Source organism: Cavia porcellus, unplaced genomic scaffold, assembly GCF_034190915.1.
Source record: "Cavia porcellus strain 051 isolate PalLab524CR breed Dunkin Hartley unplaced genomic scaffold, mCavPor4.1 scaffold_11, whole genome shotgun sequence".
NCBI lineage: Eukaryota > Metazoa > Chordata > Mammalia > Rodentia > Caviidae > Cavia > Cavia porcellus.
In genome coordinates, this window is record NW_026947494.1 from 31,884,108 (window position 1) to 31,909,952 (window position 25,845).

The 25,845-nt window shown below is 39.2% G+C and overlaps 1 protein-coding gene across 2 annotated transcripts in view; it reads left to right on the top strand.

Annotated features, from left to right (window-relative positions):
• The window catches only part of Egflam (EGF like, fibronectin type III and laminin G domains), a 197,972-nt gene that overhangs the window by 78,941 nt on the left and 93,186 nt on the right, over positions 1 to 25,845 (top strand). For both annotated transcript variants that reach the window (XM_063258097.1, XM_005003785.3), the window contains exons 2-4: positions 13,718 to 13,827; positions 15,258 to 15,341; positions 19,020 to 19,046. In XM_063258097.1, the coding sequence (XP_063114167.1) occupies positions 13,718 to 13,827; positions 15,258 to 15,341; positions 19,020 to 19,046 (221 nt within the window). The remainder of the gene's footprint in view (positions 1 to 13,717; positions 13,828 to 15,257; positions 15,342 to 19,019; positions 19,047 to 25,845) is intronic.

Consider the following 25,845-nt stretch of genomic DNA (forward strand, 5'->3'; position numbering starts at 1 on the left):
TTGATTAAAGTTTAACTTTTCTAAGAAAGTAATTTGCATGTTTATGCTCTCTGTCTACTTCTTTTTCTTTATGGATCATAGCATACTTATATCATATTTTGTATCCTCTCTCTCTCTCTCTCTCTCTCTCTCTCTCTCTCTCTCTCTCTGTCTTTTTGAGACAGAGTTTCATGATGCAGTTCAGGCTGGATTTGAACTCACTTTGTAGGTCAGGCCAGCCTCAAACTCACAACAATCCTCCTGCCTCAGCCTCCCATGGGCTGAGATTACAGGTGTAATCTCTTTATATATTAAATGGTGTCAATCTTTTGTTTGTCTTCACATATTTCTCCCCAGGAAGAACTTTGGTGGTTGTCTTGATAAGAATATTTTTAAAAATTTGTTGTACAATCTGTTACTTTTGTTCATTATTTCTTCTATTATTCAAAACTTAAAAGTGATTATGCTCGAGTGTATCAAGGTAAATTGGGGGAGAATCTTCTACTTTTATGGGTTTACAAATGCTTATTTCTCTAATTCTTTAATCCACCTTGAGTTAAAGTAATGTCAATGTGTGGTATGAGTTAAAACCAGAGATTGATTTTCTCTTCTAATTTGCTAACCAACTGTCCTAATGTCATCTGTTGAATAATTCTTTCACCCTGCATTGATCCGAGATGGCTTTCTTACCATAAATTAAGTTTTTATACATTCTAGGGCTATCCGTTCTGTTCTATTGATCTATCTGTCTATTCCTATGCCAATACCATGGCTTTTTAATTAAAGTTGAAGAGTATTTTAAGTCTATTACATTAAGAGAGAGCCAGACACTTATGTGAACATGAGGATATGGGCAATGGAGAATTACAAGTGCCTAGTAGTCCTACCCTCCTTGTCCATCTTTGGTTCTTGGACACAACAAGAGTGTTGATTGCAGTTTGTTGATAGGAAGCAAACAGGGTTGCAGATGAGTCTTGAGATGGCTTCCAGGCATTATGTTTCCTGGACAGGACCTCTCTGATTTTTCTGCATTTCCTATGAAACCTTGGTGGCTACCCAAAGGACATAGTTTTTCTTCAGATATTAGCATAATGCTATAGTTAATTCATAATGGTGATCAGCTTGAACTCAGGTGGCACCTTGTGACTAGCTCTATTCAATGAAAGGTGAGTGGTAGTGATTTGTGTTGCTATAGAAAGATTCTTAGGGAGCAATTGTCATGATCTTGCATACTTCAGATAGAAGCCTCTCCATTGGTCTGATACTTCAGAGAGAAGTCCTTACATGGGTCTGGGCAGGCCAGTGGGAATGGAGTGGAGGACACTGCCGTCAATCTTCAGCAATTTTATAGATTGCATGATAAAGAAATCCTTATTAATTGTAAGCCACAGTGTTTGGGGTTTTTGTCACAGTAACGTGACTTAGCCCATCCTGACTGATAGCAGAAGGTGCATCAAAATACTTAACAGCTGATGTATCATGAGCATTCAGTCACACTTTATGCCCAGGCTTCTGGTCTCTGTCTGTCAAGAGGTAAAATCTATTTTTTATTTCCTCAAACTTGTTCTATTGGTTTTGAACTCTCTTTGTAAAATACCAAACCAAGCTCAGAGATGGTATCCAATAGATTATTGCTGTTATTGTCCCCAAGAAAGTTCATATGTTAGAACTATAAACCTACTGTTCACAATTTCCAAATTTGAGGGGGAGGGGAGTGGAGGTAGTTGGTTTCTTTTCTATGTTTAAATAACTATTAATCTCTATTCCCTGAAGGGCAGGCCCTTTTAAGCCTCTTGTAATTACATATAGCTTATTAATTATTAAACATCATGTGCTCTTAATTCAGAAGCTTCACCAGGAGGGAAACACAAATGAGGCTTGGCAAAAGTTTCCTTGCCGCCATCTGGAAGAAACACTGCAGAGGTTAGATTGTGGTCCAGCACCAGGAAAGGGGGAAGATGCTACCTTAGGCAGACACAGACTAGGCATCCCATTACCAGATGTGCTGCCAGATGCTCCCAGAAGCCAATGCTGACAGGAAGAAGCAGGAGAGAAAACTGATCCTAATTTGGAGACAGGAGGAAAGCTACTTTCCCTGTTGAGTTAATGTGACTGTTTGGTCTTTGTAAGTGGGACTTTGGGAAGGAATCAGCTTTTTCTTGTTAATTTTCCAGGCTTGGAGGAGTTCTTCAAGAAACTTAGGAAAATGGTGTTCCTGCTGGGATCATGATGGAAAAAGGACTCATTTTTTCAGTCATTTTATTTGGGAATAATTTGAGATTTATGCAGACTTATAATGATAGTATAAAATCTCATATCTCTTCTATTCAGCTTCTGCTGATGTAAACACCTTACATTTGTTAAGGAATGTAGTTATTGAAACTAAGAAACTAATGAAACAATACTATAAACTAAAGTACAGTCCTTACTCAAATTCTTTCAGTTTCCCCCAGCATACTTATCTATTCCAGGAGCTAATTCAGAAAAATATATTGCATTTTGTGTTTATATCTTAATTTTATCCAATCTGTGACAAATGCTATTTTTCTTCTCTTTTGAAAACTACGGATCAATTATTTTATAGTGTCATTCAGTTTAGATATTTCTATATGTTCTTGTGATTAGTCCAAGTCCGTGCATATTTGACAGGAATCTGAGTGGTGCCATGCTCTTCTGATGTCATTGGCTTAGCAGTCATGGGATATCAACATGGCTCATCCTTGGTGGTAATAACCTTGGTCAGTTGGTTAAAGTGATGTCCTCCAGCTTTCTCCACTGTAAAGTATCTATTTCTTCCTTTTCATAGTTTCTTTAGAGAATCACTAAGTCCAGCTCCCCACTCCAGGGAGGGAACTTCAACTTTATGTGGACTGAATGTTTATGTGCCCTCAAAATTTACATGTTGACGACTGGTCTCCAGTGTAACAGTCTCATAGGATCCAGGTTTTGGAAAGTGATTAAGTCGTGTGGGCAGGGTCTTTGTGAATAGTTTCAGGGCCTTTATAGAGTTCTGGAGAGACCAGAGTCTACCTTTCCATTGTATGAAGATAGAGTGAGCAAGTGCCATCTATAAACCAGAAAAGAGACCCTCACCATACACTGGGTCTGCCAGTGCCTTGACCTTGAACCTCTCAGCCTCTGGAAATGTAAGGAAGACATTTATGGGTTTTTAAAAAGGGACTATAACAGAAAAATAAAATTAAACAAAATAAAACAGTGATAAGACAGTCAAAAGTCCACAATAGTTACTATACTGCATATTGTTAACTGCTAAATAGTTGCTCAGACTACCAACTTTGGGTTTGCAAAGTCAATCAAGCAATCATTAGATTGTTTCTTTACTTTAGTGGTTATCATCTCAGCCCGTGTTCCTCTAAATAAGCTGGTTGCTTACCGCAAGGGCGTAGTTCTTCTATCCCAGCCTGCACACTGTAGGGGAGGTGGTCTCCTTCCTGGTCCTCCCCAGCCAGTGTGGCCACTGCTGGTGCATGCGGTTGCTGTGTAGCTTCCTTCCTGTTTCTCCCTGGCTGGCAAGGATGCCCACATTTATGGTTTTTGTTATGGTGATACTAAGCTTTATCTCCTGGAGGGAAGAATATCGTTGAATTTGTGGACAGATTAAAACTATCACAGTAATTCATAAATGTCTTGGTAGGATACTTTGAGGTTGTACAAATGCCCTATCTTCAAAGCTTTGTCCAGAAATGTTAGCATTTACCTGTAGATTTTATCTGCAGCAGTGCTCTAATCATGATTCTGTCTTTCCCCAAGTATTTCTCATTATGTTCACAAAACCCCCCAAAGATGCCTCATTTAATGGTGAGCTACAGGCCTTCTGGAAAGTGCTGCCTTCTGTGAGCACAAGGTGTCTCTCTTGAGACCACAGGGAGAACTTTTTAGGAGGTGGTTGTGAACATATGGTCTCTAGTCCTAATAAGTGGTGTCTACATGGCATGGCTTCGGGACCATGGAATGGAGATAATCTTAAGAGTACATCCCTTCTCCCTTCCCCAGTGACTCTTTCAGCCTTTCTTTGAAAAGCGGCCATGTTCAGAGCCTGTTTCCTTCCACAGACCCTCAGTCCCCAGAGGTCTGTGGCATAGGCATTGTTTGGACCCTTAGAGTGGAAATAGCACAACCATGAGCCCAGTCTCAGCAATTTCTGATCTGTGGAAAATGACCTTCAGTCCCAATCAAGACACAGATCTCCACAGGTAGTGGAGAAAAGACCTATCCTGGGCAATCTGTGACACCGCAGGCACCTAGAAGAGCAGATTCATGCTAGTGGTTCGTTAGTACCATCAGTTCGGCCTGATAGGATGCTAGATAAGGTTATGGTGGGAGAGTAAGGGAAATAGATATGTATTAAGTCCACCAGGCAGCAAAGATTACAGAATGCCTACTATGTGCCAGAGACTGTAGTAATCATCCTGGATAAAGGGAGAACACTAAAAATCTCTACATTCATGGAGTCTACATTCTATGGGCTGTTGGAAGTGGCACGGAGAGTTAATTTGGAACATGAAAGAAAAGAGGACTTAATGATCCACCCAAGTGTCTGGGCTAGAGGAGGCTGTATCTTGGAGTGGGGGTGGGTCTTGTCTGGAAAGTTGTGTTTTGGGGCATTTGTGAGGTATCGAGGTTGAGATGCCCAGTTAGGTGTGTGAAGCACACTGGACAAGAGACATCTGGGAGGAGACCAAGGACACCATAAGAAGAATGGGATTCACACTGGGGCTCAGTTGGTAGCCAAGTGTACCTTGGGACCATCTGGACAGCTTTGTCAAACTTTCTTAGCAGTGTTCTTGAGAAATTTTGCTCTACTCCGTAGAGCCATCCTCTTCACTTGGGAACTGTTGCTACTGAGATGCCCAGGGAGCAGAGTGTGATACATGTTAAAGCAACAAAAATGGCTGGGGGCAGTGCACACCTGGAGAAGAGGGCCAGGGTAAAATTAAAAGCCCTAGAGCTACGTGAAATTTGAAAGTGCATTCCAGATTGAAAATGCACCTGGATGGGGACTCCCTACATCCAGATCTTGGATCACACAAGAGTCTTAGCTTATTTGAATTCTAATTTTACCATCATTAAAATCAGAAATGATTCTTGGACAAGTGGTTCAGGAAATAGCATTCCCTAAGAACTTGTAAAAAATGGAAAAAAAAAATTTTTTCAGACAGGGTCTCACTGTACAGCTCAGACTGACCTTGAATTCACTATCTCAGCTGGCTTTGAACTCATGGCAATCCTCAACCTCCCAAATGCTGGGATTATAGGTATGTGCCACCACACCTGGTGAGAAATGCAAATTCTTGAGCCCCTTTCTTAACTTACTGAAGTAGAAACTCAATGTGGGGCCAAACATTCAGGTTTGATATCTTCCAGGTGATTCTGATGCTCCCTAATGTTTAAGAAGCACTGGATTCGATGAATTAAACCTCCTCCAATCTTCCACACTGTACACTTGTGCTGATGCCTTTGCCAAGGGTAATAGTCTGTGCTGCTTTGCCCTCTAAGTTGGTAAATGATCGTAGGTTAGTTGATTGTAGAAAATAAAGAAATTTCTCAGAGTGACAGACTTGTCTTACATATTGGGAGAGATGTACGTATTGTGTGTATGTATATGCTATGTGTATATATATAGTTATGTGTATATTTGTGCATATGCACCTTGTATGTGTGTGTGTGGCTAAATGAGGTTAGTGAATGGAAATTTATCACCTGCTTGCTTGCTTTCTTAGATCGTGTGATGAGAAGTCAGCCTGAACCAGTGAAAGCAACACATCACACTGTGCAAGCTTCTTCTCTGTTTGTATTAACCTCCTCCAATGTAACTGGAGATAGGGGTATTACTGGGCCTTGAAGTTGGTCATCTGCTGGTCACTGTTATAGTTTGCCAACTTTTTGATGCCACAATTTTTTGTCACATCTTTCACGTGTACATCCCCTTGAACTTGCAGGTTGCTACTTAACAGGCATTGCAGGGACTCCCAGCCTGGGTTTGTCTTTGCTGAAAGTCAACAGGTGGACCGGAAGGTGTCTTCTGTGCCATCCCGTCACAACCAGCTGAGCCCAATTCATGAAACAGTGTGAGGAGAAGCTCAGATGCAGACCTGCTGCTAACATTTGTGCATGGAGCACTAGAGCCTTCATAACAATTATATTAAAATTTAAAGTTCAGGAAATAAGCTGACAAACTATCAGATACAATATATTCCCCTTCTTTCTGCCCCAACAAATATACAGTATCCTTTCACAGAGACCTAAAAGACTAGGTTCCAATTTCAATTTCTCAAAGGCCTCAAGTTTCCTCTTGGAGAGGAGGCGATGCCCCCTTGCCCTGTGTTGCTCCACCCCTCCCCCTGTCCCCACTTAGGCATGCTTATGGGCACACGTGGGGACAGGCTAATTGCCATCCTAGCTCTGTCCACCCACTCTGCAATGGATGAAACTCTGGAATGGCTGGTTTCAAAGGGAAGCATGATTGCAATGTGACTGTAACCGCCTCGGAAGTGAAGCTGGCAGGCTTCTGGAAGACACTATCTGCTGTTCCTGAGTACCTGAGAATTTCTTTAATCGCAGGTTAAATAGAACAAACACTGCTTTTCTGTCTAAAATCGCATTTCCACCACTGCCTCGAAGGCACCCCCTTGCACATTTCTCCAGTTGGTGTGATTTTTGGGACATATCTTCACAGTGCTACTTTAGTAAAGGTGGTTAGGGCACGCTTCAAAAAGATGGAAATACGAGTTATGTTTACCTAGTCAGAATTTTCTGGCTATTTTTAGTTAGTCTAGGCACTTTCCATTGCACCAATGAGTATTACTTGGTTTATTCCATGAAAATCAAATAACTGAAAAGCTAGCAATGTATTTCTGTCACAGATGATATTTTTGTTTGCATTTTGAAGTGCCTTTATGAATTGGATTACAAAAGTAATTGAATCGAGGATGAATTTTGCTCAGGAAGTTAAAGTGAAATACCATAAGGAATTGACCTAATTATTCCAAGCTTTCTGATGCAAAGTGTAATACAGTTTTAAGAGCCCTACAAAGAAGAAATCTCAAGAACACAGCTCCCTTATGGCAAACACCCTCTATATTTGGTTATCTCTCCAGAAGTGCAGCTCTTAGCACACAAGAACACAGCTTCAGGGTATACTTTATAAGTACATTACACTGGTTTTAAAGGCTATGTTTCTGCAAAACTAGTTTTCTGTTACATAACATAATTTTCATCATTTGTAACAGTTGTTGATGAGGTCTGAGTGTTATTTCTGTATTTAACTATTAAATCTTATTTGTTCCATGTGTAAGTGGCCTAGTATTGCCCTTGTGTTAATACTGAGGAAATGCCAGTATGTTTTTATATTATAAAATAGAATCCCAGAAGACTTCAGTTATTTTTCAAATGACTATATAACTATATAGTAGTATTAATGACAATCAAGTATACTTTTTTGTGTAACACTACATCATAATTTAATTACTTCATGATCCAAGCCTCATTTTCTAAATAAAGCTTTTAAAAATAAATTAAGATTTACACGACAAGTTGAGACAATTTCTATATATCATTCACCAAGTTTCTCCTCACAATATCATCTCACATAACCATAGCATATTTGGCCAGCCACAGAATTAGTGATAGTACTGACTAATAGGTGAAATAATGTTAACTAAACCACAGCTTTTATTTGTATCTTACTGTGTCCTTTTTCTACTCTAACATCCAACTCAAGCCACCATATGGATTTAGTTAAATCTCATTTTTAATGTTTGTGTACCAGGCCATCCAGGTGACAAATTTTTCAATATGAAATGGTTTATGGTTGCCCTATATTGTGAGAGATACTAAGAAAAACATGTTTGTGATGCAGCTTTCTCTTCTTTTAAGATTCTTCTTCAGGCAGACTAAGCACAGTTCTGGGAGCAAATGGATAGGAACAGATTTATGGCTCTAGATATCACTGTACATTGCCAAATTATTTTCCAAAATGCCCGCACACTCACTTGCACTGCCATAAACGATTTTTTGAGAGAAGCACATTCATGTACTCTTGTCAGCATTAGTTACTCTCACTTAAATATTTTGGCTTAATTTAATAGGTGAAAACAGCATTTCGGTTTTTAAAAATTGTTTTTCTTTGATAACTCTCAAAATTGAATATTTCCCCATGTGTTTACCACCTATACATCTTCTTTTGTGGGTTGTCTCTTCATATTTTATTTATAGCGTCTGAATTTTGTATCAATATGTATGAGTTTTATAATAAAGCCATCCCTTGGCCTGTCATTTTGCAGCAATTATTTACCCCTCAATCTGTTGTTTTGAATTTCCCTTTTGTAATTTCTGAAGCACCTAATGAAAGTTTTATGATTTAGAATCCATTACTTCTCTTTTGATTTATGTTTCAACCTCTTTTGAAAAGCTTAGAAAGGTTCCTCTTCAACATGTTTGATTTTAAATTCCAGTGATTTTCTGTAATTGTATTTCACAGTCATCTGTAGTATTTTGACATCTGGCCCAAAAATATTATCTACCTCTCTCATCCCAGCTGCAGATGAGCTGCGGCTTCCTGCTTCAAGGGCAGTAAAAAGCCATCAGCGGTCCCATTGACACGGTGGCGCACACTGTCTGTTCTGCTGCCCAAACCAGAGCCCTTGGAGTCATCCTGACTCCTTCCCTCCTTTGCTACCCTCTTATACTCAACTCTGGAGCTGGAGAGTTGCGTGTATTTGGGCTCTTTCCCCATTTATATGGTAGAAAAGTCCATGCCAGGACACTTTTCTCATTTCCGCTTTTCTTGCCTCATTTCTGCTCGTCTGATGGGTAAAACCAGATGTGTCCTTGCTGTGTGCCGCCAAACTACTTCTTACTTCCTGATCTTCACGTTCTTTGCACCTAATTGTAATGTTCTGATGACTCGTTTGTTGTTCCACATCTCTTTTCAACGGTAATGTGGCTTCGCTGACTGGCCCAGTGCCTGGTATAGGCAGAGAGCTTTATTTACAGTTTTGTTATATGAAAGAACAAAAAAAATGAGTCAAAACACTAGTAAAATGGGAATCAAATCTAACTGTGTCCCAGCAGGATTTGATTTAAGTACATTCTAGAGAATATGAAAATGAAAGGAATAGCATATTGAAATTCATACTTTTATGAATGTCATGAATACTGTAGATTGTTCAACATTCATTTTACCCATTATAATGGTTTGTATCTAGATGTATCCCAAAGCCTCTTACACTCATAAGTAAGGATTTTAGGAGATGATGGATCATGGACATTGAATGACTCCACGGATGAGTTTATAGCTAAATGTTATGTGGGAAGGAGGTGGGTCACGTGGCTGGGATGATGTATCTCTCTCCCTCTTTTGATTGCCCTCTGCTTCATGCCTGCTATAGGAAGCTTCTTCTGCTATGACCCTCTTCCATGAGAGCCTGCCTTGGAGCTAGCTGACTATGGATTGAAACTTCCACAAACTGTCAGCCAAAATAAACCTTTTCTCCTGTAAGTTGTAGGTGTCAGGAATTGTGTCTCAGCAACGTGAAAGTAAGGCTCCCTTTTTCTTCGTGCTATTATGGTAATGCAAAGGCAGAAATAATAAAATCTGCATTTCTCAGACTGCTGTACAGCCAATATTCTGATAGTAAATGAAGCTCAACCTATCAATTGTACTCTCGGGACAATGGAGAGCAGGAATAAGCTAACGTTCATGTTCCAAAGAGATTACTGAAGCTATTATTTCTCTGGTCAAGAGAAGCCATCAAAACATAGGATTTAAATATTCCAGGTCCATCTCCAGCTTGGGTGTCTAAAGGCTATTGCGGCTGTAGTAATGGCAGTGGTGAGAGGGAGGTAGTAGTTTCCCGGTTTGAATCACTCGGTGGAGGAATCTCACTCTCTTTCAAATGGAGCCAGTAGAGACTCCTGAATTCCTCCCCTCTAGCTTTTCTACCAAATTTAATAATTACCATTTTTGCTTACAATACATGGTGTTTTCTACTTTCTGTATTGAACTACTGTAGACACACAGAGATAGGATGACTCGGTCTTTTCTTATTGACCCAAAGAGCCTACTTCAGTCAGTTGCAATGCTTCCCAGGGCCAAGGGAGCAGAGCAATTTCCATGTTTATGCATATGGCTGTGCTTGATGGGTATATTGTGGTTTTATAAGGAATTTATAAGTCATTTCCATTATCTTTCCATCCAATTTTCAAGTACCTTTGAGGCTGTATTAGCATAGACCTCCTAACTCAGCAACAAGCCTGGCACCTAGTGAGTAATTACACAGGTGGGCTCAGTCATAAATCTATATGGAGAAAACACAGGTCAAAGTTTCAGACTTTAACATATGAAAAGTCCTTATGAACCAGTGAGAAAAATTAACAGTCCAACTAAAAAATGCACAAAGCAAATGAGTCTTATAAATAACAAAGTGTGAAAATGCTGGGTAATATGATGAGTATTAATTTTATAAGAAACCTTAATTGTCTTCTGAAGTGGCCCTACCTGTTTTTAAAAAACAGATGCCATTTTATTTTGCATTCCCACCAGGAAAGCAGGAGAGTTCTTGTTACTCTCCTTTTCTAAGCATTTTGTGATGTTAATGCTCTAGCTTTTAGCCATTCCAGTAAGTATGCAGTGATCACTTATTGTTTTGTTTTGTTTTTTGTCTTTTTCATTTTTACTGGGACCAGGGATCGAACTCACGACCACCTACTTGCAAGGCAGGCGCTTATGCCGCTGAGCTAAATCCCCAGCCCCACTTATTGTTATTTTAATTTGCATTTCTCTGATGACATACTGTAGAGTATCTGCTCCTATGCTTATTTGGAGATCCTCTTTGATGAGGTGTCATAGGGACTTTGTCCTACTTTTTAATTGGATTATTTTCTTATTATTGGCTGAAGAATAGTTATCATAGTTTTTTTCATTGCTGTAACAAAATATGAACTGGGTTGCTTGTAAACAGAAATTTATTTCTCATAGTTCTAGAGTCTAGGAAGTCCAAGATCAAGGAACATATTCAGTGTCAAGTAATAGCTTCTTCTTGAGCTTCTTTCTGTGTCCTCATATAGCAGAAGGAAAGGGAGAGAAGTCTGAGGTCACTTTACAAAACCATTAATCCCATTCTGGGACCTCTACCTTCACAACCTAATTACACCCAAAGACCCCATCTCCAAATGCCACTACACTGAGAATTAGATGCAGTATATCACTTTTGGATGGACATAAATATTTAGTCTATAGTATTTGTATATTTTTTGCTAATAGCCCTTTATCAAGTATGATTTTTGCAAATATTCTCTTCCAGTTTATAGCTTCTCTTTTTATACTCCTGACAGTGTCTTTTTCAGAGCCAAATGCTTTAAATGATAATACTCAGGCCTGACAAGGCTGCATTGCTTATACTGAGCTTCTTCATATATTCCCATAAGCCTATAAGTTGCTTAATTTTCTAGATATATATTGGATTATATTTATTAACAGTTTTTAAAATATGTGTTCTCCTAAATTGGTGCTTCTCAGTGCAAGGGTGTGGGAAGCAGGTGGGGAACAATTTTGCCCTCCAGGAGGCATTTGGCAATGTTAGAATACTCCTGGTTTTTAACCACTGGGTTGGGGAGGCTGCTATTATCCAATGGGTAGAAGTCATGATACTAACTATCCTGCAATTCAAACAATACAACACTCTCCATAAACCGTCTAACTCAAAATATCAGTATTACCAAGGCTGGGAAACTGCCAGAAGTACAGCAATTCTGCTTTAATTTACCCAAACTTAGCAAAACACATTTAAAGATTTATTCATTTAATATTTTAGGGAGAATAATGTCAGTAGTTACAAAAAATTGAAATGTATATATCTCATATCTATACATTTTCACAAATAACTGACTTTTGTTTCTTTGCAACAAAAGGCACACATACAGATATTATGCTTGGCATCATTTTTAATTGCAAAGTTTGAGTAGCAATGTAAATGTCTTTCAGTAGGGCAGTGCTTAACGTACATGTAGGCTCTGTGTGGTAGAGTGGTCACGTGATCTCCTCCTAGTCTTTTCCTGTGATTCTATCATTTTCTGAGGATAGGTTTGTACAAGAACAATCCCAAGATACCGTTCATGCTGTCATTTCCTGGTCTGGAAACTAGAAAGAACTCTGATCCTTTCTCCCTTGCCCCTGGGTTGAGCAAGGAGGAAGTTTATGCCCTAAGTTTGACTAATCAAATGAAATTTTGAATCTGATCAAAGGCAGAGCCAAAGAGATTATTGAAGATTAAAACCTTGAGTAGTAAGAGATGGAAGTGTCTATCGGACAGAGAAATCTGCTGCCTGGCCTCATAATTCTTGCTAATTGACAGAACTGAGCTTCTATTACTTACTCAACTAGGAAAGGTCTGGGTTCTGTTATTAAAATGACTAGTGAGACAATTAATTACTTAACTCAGGAAAGAATAAATAAGAAATATCTGAGATATCTGGACACTTTCCCAAATTTTTATATAAAGTTAACACAATATAATATTTGGGGTTAATTGAGCAGTTTCCTCAGCTTTTATGAATCATTAAAATGAATTTAAGTAATGGAAATATTTCAATGGAAAAAAAATTAGTGAACTGTCCCAGCAGCAATAAAACTGGCACCAGTCCAGTAAATAGATACATTACATCTCTGTGAATTGCAAAGTACCATAATTGAAATGCTAGAGAAACATATGCAGCAATTAAAAAGGAGCATCAAGATGTATTAAGAAATGAAATATTAAATTGCAAAACATTCATTCACTTAAAGAGCGAGTTTACTGTTTGCTAGTCTCTGTATGAGGAACAAGACAAACTTGGTTCCTGCTCTCATAGAGCATTAATTAAAATGGCAAAATATGGGGTAAATTGTTTAACAATAGCATAGTAATAAGCATTGTTATAGTGCATGCATTATATATATTCAGTCATTAAAAATAATGATTTTAATGATAATAAATTAAGTATAAGATAAAAATTATGAGTATATATAAACAAAATAAATATAAGTACAACAAAAGAGTAAATTAAATATATATGTATAAATATATACAAAGAGAAAACATTTGCATAATTGTATGTAACCAGAAGGAGATATACCAAAATGCTAGCAAGACTCACTTCTGAAGATAGAATTTCATTTTTTGACTTCTAAACTTTGACAATTTTAATGTTTATAATTATAAATTTTGTTATTCACAATTATACAATTGTCTAAGATAAATTGAAAATAAAACATTTAAACATTTTAAGTCTCATTTTATATTTAATTGTGTCTTCAGATCCTCCATAATAAGAATATACTAACTATATGAATAGATGTGTATATATATCATATATAATATATATATGATTAGTAAATAAAAACCCATCATCTTGCTTTATTCCGTACTTCTAGAATTCAGCCAGAAGGGCTAAATCTATGCTGAATCACACTTTCCTGGTGCCTGACTTTTAGAAGTTACAGAATGGACCAAGAGAAATTTGGGGGCTGATAGCTCTTCCTATGCCAGGTTGGGGAAGGCTAGCAAATTTCTGGTGGGGTCTGCTGAGACGGATGTTATATATCAGAGAGATGACTATATTTCTGGGATGTGGAAATATAATTATGTCTCCATCCATAAGCACTGGTCTTAAATCTTCTGTAAATGTATTCAAGACAGGACACAGAGCTTCTAATACAGTCTCTTTTGTTTGGGGGCAGGCAAGCTGGGACCTCCACTTGACATCAAGCTGGATGCATTGAACTGTACAGCTTTCAGTATCAAATGGAAAATGCCACGATCTACTGGGAGCCCAATTATTGGGTACACGGTGAGTACATACATATTCATGGTGTACTAGGGTGATTGTAAGTCTCTTCTACCCAGAACTTCCTATAACAGGTTGAATATCCCTTACCCAAAATGCTTGTGATCAGAAATGTGTTGGGTTTTGGAATATTTGCAAATAAATATTTGCGAATATTTGCAAATAAATAATGAGACATCTTGAGGATGAATATGACCCAAGTATAAAGACAATATTTATTTATGTTTTATATATCCCTGTCTGACCTGAAAGGAATTTTATACAATATTTTTAGTATTCATGTTTTGTCTGTGATCCATCACATGAAGTCATGTGTGGAATTTTCTACTTTTAGTGCTGAGATTTAAAAAGTTTCAGACTTTGAAGCATTTCTGATTTTGAAATTTTGGACGATGGATGGTCAATCCATCTGCGCATTCCTTATGAATACCTGCCCCATTTTTCCTTGGTGAAACTATAAGAAATGCTTTAAGGCATTGGTAAGAGCTCTGAACATGCCATCTGCATCCATTAATTAGGATCATCTCTGCGCAGCAGTAGGAAAGCATTAAGCAAATACAAGGCGTGTCTTCTGCTCTCCAGTTACCGAAGGCCAAATTTGGAGAATAATGCAGAAACATGGACAGTCATGGGAAGTCCATGGAATTGTTTATTTTTGACCAGGGACCAAACTCGAGACCTTGTGCATGCCAAGCAAGAGCTTGTGCCTCTGAGCTAGATCCCTGGCCCCTCACTGTGGAATATAAGTACAAAATAATGTAAGACCTGGATTAAAGGAGTGAATAGGTAAAGTGGAGGAAAGAACAGAAAACATTCTTACTATCATAGTCTGCAAATTGGGCAGATATCTGTGCACAGAAATGTTTTCTTCGGGCAGTGTTTTTAGAAACAAGTCAGATTTTGAAGTCAAGACATTTCCGATAGGTAATTGGATCTCTGAAATATTGGGAGTATGGGGAGAGCTGGCCACACTGAGCTCCCATTTCTATAGAACACCCTGTGCTTTGCAGCTGAGCTATCTTTTGAGATGGGACCAAAGATCCCGTCATACACAAGTTCCACCACTCCCTACTATCTCTGTGTCACCAAGGGACAGTGGCCCTTCATGTCTGGACTCCTGTCATATCAAATGTGGGAAAATGAGCATTACCTGTGAGAGTCATAGTTTGGGGAACTATGACAGGAAGTGAGCCTGCCCTCTTTATCCTCCTTCAATGATATGAAGACCCTCCTTCAGTGGGTCTTCCTGTGGGCCACTGCAGGCTTCTGAGCTTGTGGCCCCACCAGGTGTATCCTATGTTTATTCCCTTCAAACTAGTGGGTGGAGTAGAGTGGCGCATTTGAGAAACACCTCCTCTGTGATTGTGACTTGAACTTTTGAGCTTAAAGAAGTATTGACTCTATTCTTATCAGGCTTTCTCGGTCTTTTCAAGGTCTTTTACTCTGAGGTTGGTGCGGATAAGTCCCTGTGGGAGCAGTCACGTATTGTGCCCTTCAGCTGGGATACCCCAGTCACTGTGAGTATCTCCATGCTGCCAGCTCTCCAAAGCACCTGAATTCTTGGCATTCCAGGGACTCTCAGATGGGTCTCTAAGTTGGTGCAGGTGCTCCCTTCTGCATAATAATATTTGTGGAGTCCTTTACAATTTCTGGATATCTTGCATGTGTACCGTCTCTGTGAGCTGCCTTCTCTCTCTCTCTCTCTCTCTCTCTCTCTCTCTCTCTCTCTCTCTGCAAAGGTAGACGTGTTGAAAGGGTCCTGGCAAAGTGCTTCTTTCCCAGAATCAATTCTGTTTACCAGGGGCAGAAACAGCCACCTTGTGGCTATTTTTCCCTCTTTTCTTCCTCTTAAAGTTTAATTCTGATTTTCTTTGAAATCCCAAGAAGCTTTATAAATAAATATGACATATTTGGATCTTCCCAACTGCCTGGAGAACAATGCAGAAGAAAAAGATGTAATTTGAAATTTGTGGTCCAACAGTCCAAGTTATTTCTTTTCCTTTTCAAGCTCAGTACCAATTGTCAGCTTCTCTCTTTCTTTCTTGTTTCCTGTCAAGGTCTTTCTGGGTGAATGTTTTTTGCCGTCAGCACCTTCTGGTTTCTTTTCTTTCACTCTCCTCTTCCCTGGCCTGCTGCTATATGCTCTAGGCTAGAGAATTTCCACGGCTCTATTCTTGGCCCACGGTGCTATCAAACTGGTGGTGTGGTGGCAGAGTTCTCTCATGGTTAATAAGCGCCTATACGTGAAGCACAGTCTGAAACTTATTTGTCATTTCTTTAAGTAGCTCTTACTTATTAAGTGTCTGTCACCTGCCAAGACCATCCCTCATGCTTTACATTTGTTTTGCCATTTATTCTTTACAGCTCTCGTATGACCTCATTTTACTGACAGGAAAGCTGAGACTCAGTGAGGTGAAGTAACTTCCCCAGATCATACATTAGTCAGAGACAGAGCTGACAGTAACCCCAGGGCTGATGCTTTTGAGCCCTTACCCTAGCAAATTTTACCAAAGCTCTCATGACCTGAAAACAATTGATGCACATTTTCAGCCTGCTTGTATTTTCATGACATGCTTTTAATCTCAAACTAGATTTTTGCTTGCACAAGCTTGTTAGCTTTAGAAGCACTCAGTCCCAGGTCTGTGGTTGACTCAATACTAACAGAGAGGATTGGATTGGCCTCATATAGGAAAACATGAGTTTGAGGTTCCCTCTCCCTTTGAGAGTCCTGGAGCTTTGCACAAGTCCACTGAACCTTCCAGTGCCCAGCATCATCACTAGCAGTGTCCCTCAGAGCTCATGGTTCTGCCTTGAGCAAAATCCAGGTGTGGAGAGCACAGAGCTAGTGACTTGAAATCTGGACAATGCTTTTGAAACAGCAAACCTGCTTTTCACATAGGGCCTGGGCCAAAAATTGGTGTATCGGATAAAGTTACTGCAGGGCAGACCAGAAGCAGAGGACCGGAAGAGGGACAAGTGCACTGGGCTTCTGAACCCACTTCTTCCTCTAAAGTTGGAACTTTACCCAGTCACTTACCTTGTCTAATCTTCAACTTTCTCACATCATAATCAGATTCTGTGAGAAGCAAATAAAATCACATATGTAAAGCCTTTCATAAAATGTAAAAATCAGAGGTCATTAGCATTCCTGATTACGTTTATGTTAACTATATTCTCTCAGACCAGGGATATAGCTCAGTGGCACAAGTGCCTGTCTGGCAAACACAAGGTCCTGAGTTTGATTCCTGGTACCAAAAATATATACATATACATATATATGCCTTAGAGTTAGTTGTCAAATTCTAGCATTTGATCATCTTGCTGATTTCAACAAACTGCCATAGTAGTTTTCTTAGGTCCAACATTATATAACACTCACTACCTGTTTTGGTGCAGTATTCAATCTTGTTGAGAAAACTACGCATACATTGATAAAATTGTTAGAGAACAATACAAGACTGGATGTCATTAATATGCCATTGGATAGATAATAGGGTTTGAAGAGGTGGAAATGAGTAAGGGAACAAGGTGTCAAGAGGTAAAACCTGGGCCAAGAGGGAAATCGAGGCAGGAAACTTTCTAGAAAGTAATACTCAGTAAAGGACTTCTAAGCAAGCCAATAGTAAATCTAAAATTTCTACCATAACATATCTTGTTATCTTTGAAAAAGGTGCTTCTGCCATTGGATTTGACATAATCAAAACAGAAGAGAATAAAACCCAACTGAGCAAAACAATAGAAATGATATAGGACTTCCAAAACAAGACCATAGGGAATCAACAGTGGCTACAACCCTCAGGAGATCCCCCTGGATGCCACACTGTGTACCACTATCCTCTGAACCCTTGATCAGACCACTGGCTCTAGCCTGCACTGTTAGTGAAACACCAAAGCATCACAGGCATCCCACTGCATTTCACCTCCACAGCTATCATCACAGCCTGTTTCTCCAGAAAAGCCTGTTGCTTTCAATGCGGTGAGAGGAGAGGGGGACTGTGGGATGATACTTCTTGTTTGTCAGCCCACGTGACAGAAGGGCTGGCTGTTCCAGTCCAGCGTGGGGGGGGGTACACACGTGGCACGGTTTCCCAGGCTGAGTTTGTTCACTGATGTGTCCTTTGTTCTCTCTTTCCCCAGTCCACGAATGGCTCTGACTTACAGGGAGAGGCTGGGGTCTGGCTGTTCATTGTCTTGTTTTTATTGTTTCTGTTCTATTCTATTTTGTTCTGTTTAATTTTTACTATGTGTGAAGTTATCTACAGCTTTTTCAAAGACATCAAAAGGCATTGTTGACTTTGTAATATTTTTAGGTCTGTATCCCTTACACTAGTTTGTTTTGATTGGCTTTATTCTATTTTGTCTTCTTTAAAATAAAGTTTTAAAAATCTAAAAAAGAAAAAAAAGAAAAAAGAAAGACAGTAATACTCAAGGGAGGGGCATCCCAGTGGAAGGGAGTGGTTTGAACCCATGTTGAACATGTGTCTGTATGTGTAAGGTCGGGCAAAGGTGAGAAGAATTACAGAATATATTGGTTGGAGAGCAGAATAATGACATAAATGCAGTGAATCAAGAAGCAAGAAGACAGAGGTTGGCATCACAGAATGGTGCGTGTTTTAGACTCCTGCATTACAAAAAACCAGCTGGGTAACCTTCCTAAATCTCAAATTCTCATCAACAAAACAGGAATACTAATACTATCTATGCCACAGGTAATGTATCTATGCCTCCCAACCCGCGTTCAGGGTGCCTCAGGGCTCTGCAGCAATCTGACAGAAGCATCATAGAACATTTACAATTTTCAAGGAAAAAGAGTAACATTTGTGTCAACTACTAATAACAAGTTGTTTGGATCTAACTACTTAATAAATGGAACACGGGTGTTTCTTTTGGTCCAGAGATGTTATAAAAAGGTTTGTAAGTAAATAAGTATGCCATGAACTAAGTGTGGGAGACTTAACTTCTATTATAATATCCTCTGGATGTGGTGAGTATTCAGAGTCAATGATTGCAGAATTTTCAGCATGACATCTAGCCTGAAACAAGAACTCAGTAAATGGTCAGTAAAATGCATATTGCAAAGACGTGTTTGCTGCCCTCGGCTTTCAGGCTCGAGAAGGGGCAGGTACTCCTTGAATTCATTTTAGTCCTGCAAGTTTTACTTTATTGTTCATGTCTCTTTGTTTTCCCTTCTCCAGGGACCAACTGGCCATCAGACAATTTTTGTAAGTATGTTTTAGAAGAGTTTACTCTATATCCTTGCCCAGGATTTGAGTGTGGGGGGAGGGAGGCCTCTTTTCATAAAAATGTTGGTTTTCCTATTTGTGTCATCTTAGTAAGGCCCAGTGGAGACTGCTTCGTTCTAGTGTAAGGAGACCCTACCGAGTGTGCCAGGTTGATTTGTAGTCATCTAGAAAGAAGACGGTCTTCTCCTTTTGTGTGCTGCCTCATCTCATGTGGCAGAGTAAGATAAGTAAGATTAAGAGAAATATAATTAAAGGTGAATCAATTTAAAGTCTGTTCCAAAACCAAATAAAAATTATTGAAAAAGAAGGAAAAATACAAAACAGCTTCTAGGGGTAATCTCCCTCCTTTCAATCTCTCCTTTCCTTCTTTCCTTTGACAATTCCAGATTGTCTTTTCAGCAAGTGGGGCCCATCATCTAAAGATGATTTTCCAGACTGAATGCTGAACAAAGTGTTGGGATGAAAAGTGGATAGCCTGATTAAAATAATAGATTGACCAAAATAATCCAGCTGGTAATTCCAATGCATTGTTTGCAAATCTGCCTTCTAGATGCTTCTAATTTGGTTAGCATTTCATATTATCTTTTGTCCAACAGGTTTTTTCCTAGAAAACAAAATAGTAAAACAAAGCAAGGAAATGTGAAAATTATTTTGAGTTACAAATAGAATAAACTAATGGTTCCACCCTTTTTGATCATTTATACTATCAGTTAAAATATATTTGAAAGCATACCATTATATATATTAATGTGTTTATAAATTATACATATACCACTATGATAATATATTATGTACATTATAAAGTTCCACAGAATTTTTAAAAAGGAGATAAAACAGACATAGAATGTTCTGTTTTTCTCTGGCATCTCAGTGGACCATCTTCCCTATAGAGCACGAGGAAACACCATCACTACTTTGGAAACTGCTGGTCTGGTTGACCTAGAACAGAGATTTGGTTTAGGTCTTAACTGAGATTAGAGAGAGAAAGCCTACCTGGGAATCAAAAGATTCACATGTCATCCTCATTCTGTCACCAGAGTAAGGGTGAGCTTCTCTCAGTCTCTCTTTCACTATAAAATGATGAGGTAGACTAGCAAGGGTTCCTAATTGAGGATATCTTGGTCTCCCATGAGGTTAGAGAAATAGATGTTGTCATTTAATAGACAGGCATCAAAGATACTAACTTTCTACAATACTCAGAGCAAATCCACCCAAAGACACATTTGCTGGTCCATAAATCTAATGTTTCCCCTGCTGCAAAATGCCTTCTAGATACCTGTGACAATTCTGTTCTGAATAGCTTTTCTCAAGGCTATTGGAGGAAGAATAATTGGAAGAAATTATATTGATATCTTTATGGTGCCTTCTATCAAATATTGCTAGGCATCCTCAACAGTCTCTAAGGCAAAGGAAGACTTGTAGAGTCAACTGTGAAGCTGAGCCCATGCTTAGTCACTCCTAATAAAAATTATTTGAGAATGGCAGGCTTTTGGTACTGAGGTCTTGGGCCAGAGACTAAGTGGCGCCTCCAAGGCCGCAGCTAGTTTGCAATAGACCTGAGCATCTGCGCTTCTAGTGAATACTTTGCTCATGTCATGCCTACTCACAGCTGTGCTCAGCTGGACTAGTGAATGGGACAACTTCTAGTTTCATTTCCAAGACAAACTGATCCAGATTCCTAGCAGAGGAAAAAAGTAGCACATAAGGAAATAAAAGTCAGGTCCTAAATCACAGTCAGAGATGTAAGTTCAGAGTCATTCAATGTAAATTCATCAAGTTGAGTGAAAGGTATTTACTTAGAAATCAATAGTCCCGTCTTTAGTGTGTGTGTGTGGTTCTTCTTTTTGTTACAAAGAATGTTTTTGTAGACTGAGTGATACATGAGCTAGGATATAAGCCTAGTAGTCCAGAAAGTCAAAATGACAGTAGCTCTAACAAGATGTGCATTTTTTCCTCAGTGACTCTCCAGATAAAAACAGTATAGAGCTCTTCTTGTGGCAGAGACGCCAGGTCTTTCTATTCTATGGTTCTTCCAACCCCTTGTGCCCTCATCCAAATGGTCCAAAATGGCTCACTGCCACACCCATACCCTACCCAACAGTTGCAAAGGCACATGAGCCCTTTCTTTTAAAGGGATAACTCAGAAATTGAACTCAGCATTTTCTCTCTCATCCTATTGGACACATGACCATGCTCAGAAGGAAAGGAGGCCAAAGTTTTGGAATGCCTGTAACTTAAGTGAAATATAGGATTTCTATTATGAGTGAGAAGCAAAAGGGTACCAGAGGATGACAGTCATCCAGGTCAGACTGTGCACAGAGGGAGTGACATTGGTCTAGAAGATGTTAAAAAAAAAAAAAAAAAAAGCAATTTTCAAAGAGGCTAGTCTGAGAATTAGATGTGCTATCTCTAGAACCCCAATGATTGAAACAGGTAAGCTGTGTGTTTTGTGAGGGAAGTTAGACCCAAATCATGCCCCTAAAGGCAGTTCTACAAATTCTCTGAATCTAGCTGCATCATCTATAAGGTGGGATCGTGGGACTGACCTCTTAGGGCTGCTGTGAGGATTGAGAGGCAGTATGCCAAGATTTTATAAATTCCAAATCACAACAAAAATGCAGTTTATTATAATTATACTTACTGTGAAATGAGAGTTTGTTGTTATGGCAATCTGTAAGGAAGAAAAGAAGCCTGGGGAACAGTTTCTCAGTTCAAAATTGCTGGAGGGTTTCTCTGGCTTTGTGGAAGGACTTGCCTTGCTTTGCTCTACTATACACATGTAAATGTATCAGTGGTGTTGAGAAGATAAAGGAGGCATTTTTTAGTGTTGCATTTCAGAAAGGGCTACACAAACATATGGCAGAGCTTCATTTTGTTTATTTGTTCTTGTTTTTGCAGCAAAACACCCTGCTTTACAACAAAAAAAAATTTTTTTTTAAATTTTAAAAAATGGGAGAAGCTAGGAAAGACTGTTCATAGAGTCTGACCTGTGCTCCAAGAGGGCAACTTCTCTTACTTGTATTTGTCACTATCTGGTGCAGAAATAAAATATAAAAGAGATAAACATCTTTTTGTTTTCAGACTTTCACAAGGCAACAAAACACAGCAAAATACAATGTTTTTTTTTTTATTTGAAGAAAAGCATATTCAGCATCTTTTCTTGTTTGATTCAAGGCTGAAGTAATCGTTACATGTTCAAAAGCAAAAATACAGAGATTTGTAGAATTCTGTGATATGCTACTGAAAATTCCAAAGGTTACCACGTCACAAAATAATGAAGGACTTCATTTGGGAGGGGAGGTTTTAGGGGGAGAAATGATGATCAAACCACTGAGTCCAGGTCTTTTTCTCATAGCCCCCAAAACTCAGTCCTTTTAACCACTTACATTTGTATGCCAACTTGCTGGCACAATAATGCAGGAAAAGACAGACTGGAAACAACTGGTTTCTGGAAGGGAAATTCCTCACCTCTCACTCTAGTTGAGGATAGTGCTAATCTTTTGTATCAAACAAGTAATTTAAATATTTTCATCTACATAGGGCAATTCTATATTTTTTCTTGATTGTCATTGGTACCATTTACATTTTGGACACATTGACTTCCATAGGTAAAGTAACAGTAATATAGTGTTCTTTATTTATGAATACTATGTTTTGTTGATTTAAGCAGTGCTTAATTTTTTCATACAGATATTATCTGGTTAGACCTCAGGTCTTGGAGTCAAACAGAAAAAATTTCAAATTTCCATTTTGATACTTGTTAATTATGTGACTTTGGCCAAACTCTGAAAGTATCAAACCTTTAGTTTTCATCTCTCTAAATGAAGATGAAAAAGCTATCCACTTCACAGGAATAAAGGAGTAACTAAATAAGGCTGTTTTACAAATATACCTTTTTCCTAAGACAGAGAAAACACTCCTGTTCATGGTCATTAAGGTTAATAATTTGTGGCATTGGTGCATAGCTAATAGCTATAATAATCTGTGAAATCACATCACCACCCCTGTACTTACATACAGTACAGTGACTTCCTAGTAGAAAAGGATTCTGAAGCAAAAGGCTGTGAGAGCACTGTTTATCTGAAAGTGGGTTTCTGCTTCATGGGACGAACCTGCAGTGGCAGCTGGAAAAGAGAAGAATTTCTTAGGTCCACCAGCTCCCTCAGATTCTCGACCGTTCAACTTGACATGAACCTTGCAACAGAAGGTGGGACTTCTGTTGGGAGTGTGGGTACATGAAAGTACAGAAAAAGGGAGGAATAAAGGGATCTGTATTTTAGATTCCTTGTTTAGGGTGGAGAGAGGGAGAGAGGAAGGGAAGGACAAATTTGAGGCAGATGCTGTCTGGGCTGCTGTGCAGGTAAGAAGTCCAGGGGGCCTATATATAGCACCAAAATGAACAGAAACCAACAGCAGGTTCTGAAGGTGTAGTGGGGGTGGAGGCAAGAAGATTTGAGTCTTATCTTTGCAGTTACCAATTCTGGGGCCAGGGTCAGAGGTACTGTTTTTGTTTGTGTTGTAGCAGAATATCACAGACTGGTCATTTATAAAGAAATGAAATATATTTGGCTTATGGCTCTTACGGCTGGGAAATCCACCAGCATGGCACTGACATCTATGCAGGATCTCATGAGAGTCTTTACTCTGCCATCCAGCAGTAGAAGGTGGAAAGGAAGAGAGAAGAGGAGATCAAACTTGCTCTTATAACCAGCTCACTCTCAATAATCACCCCACTCTCATGCTAGCTAACTTACTTCAAAATAATGGCATTAATCTACTCAAGAGAGCGCTGCCCTCAAGCTCTGATCTCCTCTTATTAAGCTTTGTCTCCCAATACTGTTTAATTGGGGGTTAAAGTTCCAGCATGTGTTCTTTGGGGAGACACCTTCAAACCATAGCAGATATGACGCTATTGATTAAGATGGAGGCATCAGTAGATACAACTGGTTTCTTGATGAGGTAATCTTTATGTGGGTCATCTTGGCTCTTGATTTCTTTCTTTCATTTCACTTCGGTACATTTATTCATTCATCAAAAAGCATTGCATGAGTGTTTGCTATATGTCTAATGATACTATGTTAAGCTTTGGGATGCCAGAAGAATGAGAACTTGCTTCCTGCCTCCATGTGAGTGGGGAGAAGGTGACAAATAAACACACAATTACAATATAATGTGAGTAGTGCTAAGACTGAGGTCCACCAAGGACACCAAGGAAGCATAGAGGAGGGGCACCTAACCAGACTGGGGGACGGGGTTAGAGAAATGAGGTAATGTCTCAGCTGAACTGAGTCATGAAGGATGAGCGGGGTGAGCCAGGCAAGAGTAGGGAGAAGGGCATTTCAGGTAGAGGAAATAGCAGGTTCAAAGGCCCAGAGGCAAGGAATTGAATGGCATAAATTTGAGCCTTGCCAACCTTTTAAGTATGACTGGAATATACAATGCAAGGAGGGGAGATGGCAGGGAATGGTGCTAGAAAAATAAGCAGAGGAACATAGGTAGACTAGACTAATGAGTTATAATGTGAAAAAAAAGATATGCTCAGATTTCAGAGATAGGAATATAACAACATAGCAATATGAAATCGAAATTGTACAGGCAGTTTTTGTGGCAGAGGAAAGCACTGTTTCAACTATGAGAACTTGATTTATATGCCTGTAAGTATTAAAGGATGTAAATAAATTCAGATGATACAAAGCAAGTGGCATCAACTCCACTGGTCACTGATTGGATGATGGTTAGGATTAGAGAGGAACACACAGAGAGCAGTACAAATAATTTCAGGTTTGGGTAATTAGAATGTAATAGGCTAAGCTCTAGTTTGCTAGTGAGATGAGGAGTGATTAGTTGAACTTTGGTTATATTGAACTCAAGTGGTTGGTAGCCATTGGGTAGAGAAGATGTGGTCACAAATGGACACCTCAATCCACAGGGAGGCCGGAGCTAGAGGTGCAGATTTTGGAGACATCACCATGAAGGTAGATGTAGAACTGTTTGTCTGCACAAGAGTCTATAGAGGGAAAGAGAGAATGGTAATGGATAAGCTCCTGGGAAAGACCAACAGAGAAAGGAGAATGGGTAGAGGATACTGAAAAGCAGCAACAAGAGAAAGTGGGGGACCAAGAGGGATTACGCCATTGGTCGTCCAGGGAATCCAAGAGATTTCAGAAGCAACAACAGGACTGAAAGTTGCAAAGAGTCATAGAAACTGAGATAAATCTGTTGAATTTACTACAGCACTGTTATGGTGAGAATATTGCCATAGGTTTGATGGCCAGATGGAAGTTGAAAAGTTCCTAGCGGATGAAGAAGTGGACACAACTTCTTCAATAAAGTAGCCTATGAGGAGAGGAGTAGGAAGTCATGTGACATAGGGGAATGATTGTTTTAGGGTTAGGCAAGACTTGAGCACAGTAAATAGGTGAAAATTGGGTAGCTATGGGACATATTGGAGATACATGACAAGCAGAACAAGGGTAGGACACGCCCTAGACCAGTGGTGCATGGACGTTAATGTGGAGTCACCCAGGAATATCAAGCAGACACCTGGGAACTATTCCCAGAGATTTTGATTTAGGTTGTCCGGAGTGTACCCTAGACATTTGTGTTGATTGATTTAGATCTCCAATGATTGTAAGATGCACCTAGGATGTAAGAACTGCTGCAATCGGCGCTAGGGTTAAGGTTAGGGTTATAAAAAAGAAAAAAAAAGTACTGCATTAAATTTTGGTAATTATTTGTCAAATGCTTTCAAAGCATAGTTTGAATCTTCTGCCTTTCA